We start from the raw sequence: 12216 nt of genomic DNA on the forward strand, positions 1-12216 counted from the left end.
TAAAAATTCTGTATAGAAGAAAAGTGTAGGAGTTTCATGTGGAACAATGAAAATATACCTGCTGGTAGACACCTACCATAAATTAAACGCGTATTAGCTGTATGAACTCTAATTCAGAATTATTTCATCAACTGGATGATGATCACAACATCAGAAATTCGTTTTCTGCTGTACCCTAGTTCCAACTGACAAATTTACCACTGAAAGTTTCCTTGATCCTCACATGATAAATCTCCTTTTCCTGACACAAAGTTTAACTCCAAAGGGGTCTAACAAGCAGTAGAGAAAAAATTCTGTTCTGTTTCATATCAGCCACAATGGAAAGAAAACATTTTCACTTTGCCTAATTCCATACTGAACACCTATTAATCATTTTATCTGCACATTTCTCTGAAACAGATTTACAATGGTACAATCTGCAAAATGCTATGAGAGAGGTGAGTGCACACAACACTCAGCACAATTCTGTATGGCACAGAATTGAATTAAGCAGGCAAAATGCATTTCCTGTTCAATTTTGGATGCTACAGGGCTTGAATAGCACTGTGCTTAGAGCACAGGACTGAATGTTTATTCCAAGAGTTCTCGTAAACTCATTGTGACCTCAGCTAATTAATTTATTTTCTGAGGCTTACAGTTACTGTAATTACAAACCTAATTTAGGCAAAAGGAAGAACAACTGTTTAATGTTTATATAATTAATTCAAATGCTAACATGAGAGACATCTTAGTATTCAAACATTCATGGTGATATTTACATCAATATATAAACTAAAAATTCATCCAAAACTTTGATTATTGATTAGATTCAAAGCGTTATAGATTACTTATTTGTAAACCAAATATATGGCTTAAAAATGGGATGACAAAACACTTCATTCTGTTATCCCTTTTGCGAGCTCAGCTGATTACTTCCATCTGTTTCCATTTCATTCAAAAACATCAAAAAGTTGGCATGTGAAATCGACCAGTTCTCAAAGCAGTTTGCTGCAATGCTCAAATCCTTCACAGTGACCACTGACTCTCAGTCATCAGCCCTAATTTTTTTGCTAGATCAGAATATTTACCCAAATGTTGTCTTCCCCTTGAAGAAAGATATTTATGCACAACAGAATCAAATCACAAAGCAGTTTGAGTTGGAAGGGATCTTTAAATGTCTCAAAGTTTTACCCTCCCTGCTGTAGGCACGGAGATCTTCCAGTAGATTAGATTGCTTGATGCCCTATCTAATCTGACCTTGAACATTTTCAGGATGGGGTACCCCTAACTTCTCTGAGCAACCTGTTACATTGCCTTATAACCCTCAGTAAAGACTTTCTTCCTTACATCTAATCTAAACCTATCCTCTTTTAGTTTAAAACTATTATGACATGTCCTACCACCACAACCCCTTGTAAAATTAATATCTCTCTCCATCCTTCATATAAGCCCCTTTAAGTATTGAAACATTAGAAAATTGTCTCCCCAGTGCATTCTTTACTCCAAGCTATACAACTCCAACTTCCTCTTACAGTACCCCTTCAATCTCCATTTTGGAGTACAATACAGATTGAACTCTATAAGGTTCTTCAAAGGAAGCAACTGACTCATGCATGTTGATGTGTGTTTTTCAGAAGCCACTAACAATGAGATCTCTTACATTTAAGTCTCATTCTGGTATCTCAAGTTGAACATCAAAAAATCAAGGCAAATCTCACAGCAAATTTATTCAACAGATGGACTGAGCATGCTGAAGTAACTGGCCATCAAAAGAAATTGATTCACTGCTACATTTCTCTTTGAAAATACGCCAACCAGACAGGAACAAGCAATGTCTTATACTGCTCTTGGAACAAGTGCCAGAATGGAGTGAGAGAAGTGTTAACTACAAGGAGAAATAGTCACATTAGAGGTTGCTTTTCTTACTGTGAAGGGTCTCAGCTGAATTCTCTTCCCATTACCTGACACATGATATTGCCAAAAAAAAAAAAAAAAAAGACAGTGAATAAAAGCAGGTGGACAAGTCAGGCATAAGAGCACTAGGACCCATGAATACAGTAGGTGCCCACGTCCTTTATTTCTGTCTTACAGATCACAATATTGTAAGGTTGGAAGGGATCTCTGGAAATACGCCTATTCCAATCCCCTACTAGAGCAGGTTCCCTATAGCAGGTTGTACAGGAAAACATCCAGCCAGGCTTTGAGTGTCTCCAGAGGAGGAGATTCCACGACCTCTCTGGGCAGACTATTACAGGGATCACGGCTTACTCAATGTCCTCTGCTGGAAATACCAGCCCAGCTACCCTCAAGACTGAATTCTCTGTAACGGTTAAGCAGAGAGCAAATAAAGTGAAATACTGGCAACAATTCTTACCTTTTGATCTTGACTATATGCTAAGATCCAGTCTTCCTGCTTTGGGTGGAAGAGCAGACTGTGAATGTAGAAGTTCAGACGGTATTTTTGATATGTGGCACCTTCATCAGTACTAATCAGTAAGCTGCTCTCGACCTCTGGATCGGTCAACAGCATAATCTGTATGGAAGGAAAAGATCAAAATACAGTGTTGAAGAGGAATCAGAGGACAAGAACTTCCAATAATCTTAATAAATATGTCTGCTTCAAAATGCTTCGATGCAATATCAAAACTAAGCACAGCCGATCTTTCAGTATGGGAAATATTGTATTTGAACCACATAAAAACATAACATGCAATGAAATAGAGCAAGTAACTATCACTTGTAAATACAGACCAAATGATATCCTTATGCTATCAGAAAAAAAGTCAAACCTGATCTTTGAGACGTGAGAGTAAAAATACGTTTCTGGACAACCACGATAGGCTGTCAGGGACTTCACGAATGATCTTTTGGAGTAGCAGACTAAAAGTAAGGTGTTAAGAAAATAAAATAAATGGGCTGAGAGGAGTGAGAGAGACATTAAAACTAAACAAACTCTAACGGTGAGATCTGTTGGAATCTGGCAGAATTTTCAGAGAAGACAACGGTTTCATTGCCTAAAATGTTACAGCTTGTCTGTCTGCAAGAAATATCTTGCTTTGGCAGGAGAACACATATGATATGTGCTGGGTTCTTCACATCTCCAGTTTCTATGATGCTGTGAATTAGAGATTCACCTGTTGCACAAATAATTTCTGCATAGCAAAGTTGCTTCCTAGCTTCGTCCAAGAATGAAGATACATGGCTTGCAGTTGTCATAGCTAATTCTCTCTATCACCTATGGTATTAATTGGTCTGCACTGCTGATGAAACAGAGAGAATGAGAAAATTTTCTTATGTGTCTATGCTTGAGAAAGTATATATAGGTTTGAATATTACAAAGAGATCATTTCAGTATTTCAGCAAGCAGGAAATAACACCCATCAGGAGTGGGAATGAGGTATGGTGAATGACAAACATGAAAAATTCTAAATATTTGCCCACAAAGGTACTAAAGCCTTTAACCATGAGTATCACTTTAATTTAATTTAGTTTATTTATTTAAGTTATTTTATTGCTGTTGCTGATATCTTTAGATGAGTATGAAATGAAAGGACTCATACCATTTCTCAGAGCAAACCCCTCCCTGGTTTAAGCACTGCAAAAACACACTTTTCATTCCTATGTCTTTAGTTAGGCAGGTGGAGTAATCTGTAACAACTCGTTAGCTATGAATTATAGAGCACCATAAGTCTTGATAGACACAGATGATAATTAGTTGTATGTGAAGATATAAATACACCTATGTCCTTCATTACTGGATAAATGCCAGAGGCTTTTATCTATGTCTCAAAATACCTTTGGCTGTATAATGACTTGGCCTGTGACTTGGAAGGTTAGGTGTTTCCCTCAAACTTGCTGGAATTTAATATCTTCAGTGACATTAGACAAGTTATACTGCCTTGCCATACTTTAATATACAATAGGATAATACTCCCATTGTAACCCTAAAGGCACCATCTCCTTTTGGTATCTCTGATCTACTTTTGAAATCTTAGGATGAAAACATGCACCACTGAAAGTAAATATTCATATTTGAATTTAATGCTTTGAAATACATCAAGTATATCGCTGATGTGGATCCTAAACTGAAGATTACATGATAGAGGTTACACAGAAAGCATAAATATTCAAAGCATCAATATATAGACAATTTACTTTCAATAAGTTATCTAGCTTGTCAAGCCCAAAATTAAGTGATGTTTATTAGTTACTTACTTTCTTATTTTTAACCAGAAAAATATCTGGGACAATGTTTCTATGGTTAATGTTTATCAACAGACTTCCGAAATTATTTCTCCTATTTCTATGTCTCCCTTAATAAGTGGATTCTGTTTATGCTAGTACATGAAAATATCACAGCATAGCATTCATTTGGACTACAGTAACTAGAGCAGAAAATAAGCACAAATCAATGGGCTTGATCCCAGTTCTTTGAAGTTAATAAGAGTATTTTCATTGACTTTGGATTGTGCCTCTAAGGCAAGCTGTTAATCAAGATCCACTCTAGTTTCACACAATGCTTTCTACCTGCACAAGGAACTCATCTGACCTCATCACTGCCACATCCAAGCACATCACAGTCTTAACACGTCTTCTGTCATGCCACTCCTCTGAAGTGTGAAAGTGCTCTTATCTCCATTTCATAGAATTGGAATTGAGGCACAAACTGCTGCAGTACTGAAGCACCTAATTCTTCATTCAATCAATAGACGTTAAGTACCTAAAGAGAACTGCCAGTACCAATGACTTTGGCTTTAATCTGCTAACTACCACCCTTAAGCTACTGCTACTGCGTTTTCAGCTATCTATGGTCTCCAGGACTAGTCACTTGGCCACTCACCTGCAGCGACCAGCCAGTCTGTACATGTGAAGTGTTTCAGAATACATCTCTTCTACTACATATGCCAACAGTGATAGTATTTTACACATGACAGAGTGTGCAGAACTGCTGTAGATTTATGTGAGGACATAGAGAGAGTCATAATCAGGGGATGCAGTTGACCAATGACTCTCCAGCCATTAGTCTATTTGTTAACTACAACTTTCAGTGCTGGGACAGCACTCTCTTTACCACCATCATGCCCTGCATTGCCAATCACTTTGCAAAAATGTCCTGAAATGAAACAAAATAGAACTAAGCAGACTACCCAAATCACAGTCAGTCTCATGTAACTTGCAAAACCATAGAATGGCTTGGGTTCAAAGGGACCTCATACATCGCCTAGTTCAAAACCCAATCAGATGAAAGTTAATTTAAATACAAGATGTCTGTGCGCAAATAATCAAAGTGACAAATCTGAAAGATAGAACTTAACAGATGTGAAGCAGAAGCTGACATCTGAATGATTTTTTTTTTTTTTTTTTTTCCAAAATGAAACGAAAACATTCAGTGTATCTACCTGTATGAACCTTTCAGGTCAGGCCAGTAGTGTGACCCTGAAATTAATCCCACAAATTCTCAGGGGAAATCTCTATAGCAAATTCCTATATATCATGATATGGCTCACCCCACACAGTGATCTCAGAACGCAGAAACTGAATTTTCTTTAATAACACCAAAACAGAAGCACACCTAATGTACTCCAACCACTACAGAACATTCAGCCCTGAGTACCAGACTAGCACCTGTCTGAAGTCTAAATAACCATATTGTGGATGCTATCTGAGCATCAACTACCTCATAACACAAACCTGCTTTCACTAAGCTGAACAGCACACTAATGCACCTGCAGCCACATTAGCTTTGTTATTGTCTAAGTTGCCAGGAACATAAATGAGAAAGAAGAGAAAGTACAATTGATATTAATGTTTCTGTTGTTGCAGTGTAAGAAGTACACAGTAAATAAATTTTAGACTTTTCTTTGAAATAAATGAAGTCAATTTGTACTTTGAAGTAGCCAATTACCCATTGACTTGATGCATTTTCTTATAAAGAAAATAAAAAGTGGACACATTCTGAACAAGAAAGCAAGGAAAATAAAAACAGCAGCAATAACAAAGAGAATCTAAGCTTAGAAGTCAAATATCTCATTAAGTCTTTAATATCCAACAATATCTCAGAAAGAAGATTAAAAAGAAACTACTTTTATAAATTCCCACCTCAGTGTAGGAAACATACTGGATGTAAACTCTTGAAGAAGGAGCTATCTTCCTTCTCTGTTTCTGTAATGCCTTACACAACATATCGCTGCTTTCCCAGCTAATACTGGTTTCTGAATAAATATATTCTGAACACCAGAGAGGCCTCTGCTCAAGAAAATGTATCTGCTAATGATTGGGAAAGAAGAAAGGAGAAACAGGTGACAAAGATTGCTGATGGCAGTAAAGTATTCATAATGAAACAAAAAACCACCAAAAACAAAACCAGAAGCCATCTCTGGAGAGCTGTAAGAGGATTTCACAATATTGAATACCTGAGCAGTAAAATGACAGGTGAAATTCAGCAATGATGTATAGCGGGTTGGCAGGGGAAGATGGAGAAAGACAATCCCAAAGTAACAGACAGAACAGTAGGCTCTGCATAACTATTTTATTTCAGGAGAGATTTATGTGGGTTTCAATGTAGAGTCCTATGAGAAAACAAGATCCTTCTTCAGGTTCTGTCAAAACCACTCAAACATGGCAGTAGGAATTATTAGGAAATAATCAAACAGATTGATAAACAACCCTACTAGGTCACTGGACAGTGTTCTTACACTTTAAACACTGGGTGCTGTTCTTATTCCTCCGTCTTAAAAAACAAAATAATAACATGTAGTAGTATGAAATACAGAAGAATAATAAGAGTGTTTGAAGAATGGAACAAAACATTTTTCATAAAAGCAGCAAATAAATGAACTATTCAACTTCCAAAGGAAATAAATGAGAGGCAATTTGACCGTGGTCTACAGGACTATGAATGACCTGGAAGTGCCTAGTGAGCAATTATTCACTCTCTCATAACACAAAACATCCGAGTCTCAAACGAATCAATAAAAATGAGATCGAAATCATGGACAGTTGCTGGATTTTTACCTAGTTAAGCCACAGAAGTCACTGACGTAGTATGCTGACCCCAAACCTTTATCTGAACAGACAAAATTAACAGATAGATACCTGGAGAAGATACCCATTAATACAAAAATTCTAATATTGTCTCAGGAATCTGAGTTAGGCACTGTTGAATTCTGGAAAAACATACAAGGAAATATTATTACTTACATTGTTCTGACACTTCCCTCTCAACTGAAAGATTCGGTTTGATTTAGCAAGGCTGTTCTCTTAGACATCGTAGGAGAGTAAATAAAAATTATACATGTTAGTAAGATTGCCAGCACTGGTGGACTGATCTAGCAATTTGTATGTAAAGAATTGGGCTCACTGCTTTTTATCTTGACAGTTTTTAAACTGTCTGATATTACCACTACAAACACTAATACAGGAGTAGAGAAGAATATTTCTTTGCCCCTTACTACTAGCAAAAGCCCATACTAAAGGTATACCAAACCATGCAGTGCCTCTGGTCTGGTTTATTGCTGTCATATCTTAAATTAAATGAAGACTGGAGTCAGTCAAGGCTCTTCAGCAGAAGTAACTGTTCTCTGTTCAGATCAGTGCTATGCAGTGATGAGTGTATGCTTAGTCACACCAACACAGCAAGCACACACTGCATTTCCTAATGCTGCAGATGGATTAGTTTTATTCTCTGCAAAATAGTTCAATTAAGTTGACACAGGCTTTTGTACTCACATGTAAGGCGCACAGTAATCACTGACCCCTGAAAAGGAAGAAACTTGATTTGCTTTTCCTAGAGGTGACAAGTGAACACAAAACATAATTTACAGATCTTAAATGCTTCGCACTTTTTTCACCCTTTTCTGGTGCTAACTCTTCAGGGAAGATCGCTCATGACAATTATGTGTATTTTTGCTGTCCTGGCAAAGCAATCTGGTAGTGCTTTGCAAGAAGATTCTGTTTACAGGAATGGAACTGATTCTTGTATGGCTGCCACAAATGCCAGATTTAGCAACTTAGTTAGAACTAGTTTAGAATCCCTCTCAACCTTTACTTATTTTATTACCTCATATTCTCCTTGGGCCAACTTTTCTCTAATACTCTGTAGGAAAGAGCACAGTATCAGTGAAATAGAACCATGTGACAATATCTAAGTACACTCCAGAAATCCAAGCTAGTGTTTCACTCAATTCAGGTGCATGAAGAGATCTGAGTTATATCACCTGATCATATATAGGGTTGATATGCAGATCTGGACAAATTTACTTAAGGAACTTTCACCCTCCTCAGTTATTACACATATCATAGGAAGATCCAAACAAACAAGCAACATTTCTCCTATGAAAACAGAGGAGCACAGAGAAGTAAAATAGGAAATCAGAAAGGAAGAACAAACAAGAGTATCCACTATCCAAATTCTCTAAATACTTGTATTTTTTTTCATTTTCTCTACATGCCAGTTACATAATTTTAGAAGTTTTCTGAATGTATTTTTTTAAACACACAACTGATTGCAAGAGTATAAGCACAATGGAGTCCCGGCACAATTTAATGACATTTCTGCCAGTTTACATATCACTTCTGAATGTGGATTGTCATTTACACGCCATGAAGACTTTGTAAAGAGAGAACCTGATTCTGTAGATTCAGTAATGAATTTCAAAGCAAAATAGTTCACGAATTAAGGTTTTCAAAACCTAGCAAAAGAACTGAAATGAAACAAGCTGAAAGAAATTAACTGCTTTGGTCATGACATTCCAAAATAAATGCAAAACTGCTGTAATGAAAATTAGACCATCTCCTCTCAATGGACTGAGTTGCTGGAAGCAGTAAGCAGTTGCAAGAGCAAGTAAATTAGGGACAAAATTACCAAAAAGAAATAATTCAAGCATTCATTTGGATATTAATAGAGAAAGAGGAGAGTGGAAGCCTCTGCAAAATTAAGCAAGCTTTATTCATAGATTAACTTCAACTGCTGTAGAACTGTGCTCAAGAGTAATGCCACCAAAATTCGGTTCTCATCTTTGTTTTAAATATATTGGCTAACAGTATTAACATCTAAATGAAAACATGAAATGAGCTGGAGTTGGCAGTTTTGAAGCTGTCTCTAATGTCAGCTAAAAGACAAGGTTAGTTGCTGAGTAATTTCATTAAAACACCATTAAAATAATACGCCAATAATTCAATCAAGCTACTGTGATGTGTTTTATTGCCAGAAGTTCGTGTTAACTCAGAAAGTACAGTAATTCTGCAGGGAAATAAAAGATTTCAGTGCAAGAATTAAAGTTTCCAACTCAAAGCTTTCAAACGATGACCTGGTTTGGAATAATCTCAGAAGCAAGTAGAAATGAACAAATTAATATGAGAGGTCAAGTTACTTGGCAGCTGTAACTCAGTAACTCAAGAAAACAAAGGTTCTTATTCATGAACTGACATATCTCAATCTTTTAAAATCAATTTGCACTTTGTTGAGATGGAGGCAATGTACTTCCAGTTTCCCCTGAGTAAAATTATATCCTTGATCAACAGATAGTGTAACTTCACTCCAAACTAAATCCAAACCTGGACAGTGAGAACCCTAACATAATCTTTTCCCAAGAGCAAATAGAAAGTCCATAACCGGTCCAGATACCATCACGTTCTTCAAGGCTTGGCTGTTCATAAGCAAGAGGTAAAAGATTCAGATGGCAAATTCATCTTGTTTGCACACATGAAAGATTTAATTCTCACTGAGTGATAATACATTCTCCTGTCAGTAGAATGCTAGATGGCAAAGGGCTATCACTTAGGAGAGGAAAAATTTATAACCTGCCAATATTTTTGAGTGCTGGGACTGTACAATATTCCTAACACAAAAATTGTTAAGAAGAGCATTTGGCATCATGATAAATGTGGTTAGAAATAAAAAGCTGGCCAGTAACTGGAAAAAAGAATCAATTTACCTGTTCTGTATTAGCACAGAAGTTCACTACAGGCCAGAAGTGACAGCAAAGAAAAGCAACCAATGAAATCTCTATTTTTTATTAGCTGCAGGAATAACCCTGGGTTGTTTTATGAGATGGAAAAACTAAAATCACATAACAAGAATAACATGTGAAAAATAAAATAAACACTTTGTAACTCTTCCTTATGCAAGCTTCAGACAGTAACAGGAAAAGTCACTTCCAATAGCCTGCTGATTGTGTCTTCAGTTATACAGAATAATATCTTTTTTTTTTTTTTTTGTGAAAAAACAAAATATTGTCAAAAAGAAAAAAGAGACCATATGAAAATGTTCCAGAAAACAAGCTGTATACACATGTAGAAAGCATCACAAAGCAAGTGAAATGTCAGTAGTTCTTCTGCCCAAGGTGTTCTGTTTAAAAGTTTTGTAGTGAAATATGTTAGGCATTATATCTTTTCTTAACTATATGTTCTTCTCAGTGGCCAAGTACAGAGCACTGTAATACTGACAAAACCCCACCACACTTACTAGTCAGGAAAAAAAAAACAACAAAACAAACAAACAAAAAACAAAGAGAAAGATATTTCACCAGTTTCAAAGGGCTACCTCTTTTATGCAATGGATGGAAAACACCACCAGCTGCCCTGTCAAATACTTTAAACTTATTTTTCTAGAAACCAGAGCAGATGTTACCCGCTGCACTGAAAAGACACCTGTAGACCGCTGATGAATTCAAACCTTGGCTGAACATGGTCTTCCTTTCACTATGGGACTTAATATAAATATGGACTTACAGATTAATATTATAAGCTGCCTAATTTTCCACTGTTTGTCTCCTAGCCCATTTTTGATTAAGCACAATATTTGGAGGCTTATCCAGACACTTTAAAATGGACTTGATTTGACAGTTTAAGGAACGCATTCCAGTAAACTGTGAGATTAAAAAAAAATCCAATTTCTGATTCTTCTTGTTGAATAGAAGGTCAGTGCATCCCTGTTTCCTCTTCTCATATTGACTGAAATAATTAACGTTTGTAATTAAGGAAAAAAAATGTTTTAATTTTCTCCACATTCAAACATTTAAGTTAAACAAAGACTTTTTTCACGTTTTTTCATGCTTCCAGTTTTATAACTCTTGCTATGATTTTCAGTGTTAGTCATTATCTTAATATTCAGCTGACATTTCCGTGTTTCTTTTAAAAAACTGATACACAATAATAGATTTTCATTCATATTTCATGTGGTCTGAACGACTAAGTTCCAGTGACTTCTCTATCTTGAACAAAGAAAATCCAAATCAGTACTAATATATTAACTATGTTAATGAAGAATTGCTATTATTGTTGTTCAGCTGTCTCTACTTTGTCTAATCCCACTTAACTGTATTTTCTCCATATGCTATATGAATTCTCCTTCTAACAAAACCCCAGGTACAGCGTTGGGTTGATAACAACCACTTCTTGCTCTGAACTTCAGTTCACAAAAATCTAAAGCATTAACTGGGACTGAGTTGATCACGTTTCTACCAGAATCCAAAAGAGGGCAGTGCACCCACACACAGCCTGTCTCATTACTTGCAGCTCATCTGCTTGGGGACATTCATCAACTGAACAGATTGCTACCCTACAGTCTTTTCTATCTGCAGCTAAGTGTTGGTGGAATCTCCAAAGTACCTCACCTTAGACCAGACTTAAACCAAAGATGCAGCTACTTCTTTTTCCATTAAAGGTGAAGAACCTCATCTATCTTCACTTCTGTTTCTGTGCTGCTGACTCACTACTTGTGGGCTGGACTGTGACCAGAAACATCAGCCTTCACCTGCAGGTTGCAATCCCAGTAGCTAGCTGCAAAAAAATTGCAGCTGCAATCCCAGTAGCTAGGGTGAGTTCTTAAAATACGTGCCTTGCTTTGAGCCAATATTTTTAAATGAACCAGGAAAAAAGGTGACATGGGAAAAGAAGTCCCTTTTTAACACTTTTTTAAACCTAAGCTTTTAAAAACACTGATTCCACTCCTATTGCCCATGAATTAAAATAAAGATTCTACATTCTGTCCCTACTTATGTTAATGGAACTAGCACCTTAATGAGGGCTATAAGAAAAGAAACTCTCAGTTGTGTCATCCTTACTCATACAAAAAAATATAAATGTAGTGCAAAAATAATAAATATTATATTTCTGAAGTATGCCTTAATAGATTACTGCTGGATGTTTCAGAGCTACTTCAGTTCTGTGGAGAATTATAAAGGAATTTATAACTTCTGTGATTTAGATAGGCAAAGACCTCTGGAGGTCATTTAC

The 12216-nt window shown here is 36.4% G+C and overlaps 1 protein-coding gene across 3 annotated transcripts in view; it reads right to left on the reverse strand.

Moving 5' to 3' along the window:
• The window catches only part of LOC140253836 (VPS10 domain-containing receptor SorCS1-like), a 271593-nt gene that overhangs the window by 104859 nt on the left and 154518 nt on the right, over window positions 1–12216 (reverse strand). For all 3 annotated transcript variants that reach the window (XM_072339820.1, XM_072339819.1, XM_072339821.1), the window contains exon 4: window positions 2354–2512. In XM_072339820.1, the coding sequence (XP_072195921.1) occupies window positions 2354–2512 (159 nt within the window). The remainder of the gene's footprint in view (window positions 1–2353; window positions 2513–12216) is intronic.

This window comes from Excalfactoria chinensis, chromosome 6 (genome assembly GCF_039878825.1).
Source record: "Excalfactoria chinensis isolate bCotChi1 chromosome 6, bCotChi1.hap2, whole genome shotgun sequence".
Lineage (NCBI taxonomy): Eukaryota > Metazoa > Chordata > Aves > Galliformes > Phasianidae > Excalfactoria > Excalfactoria chinensis.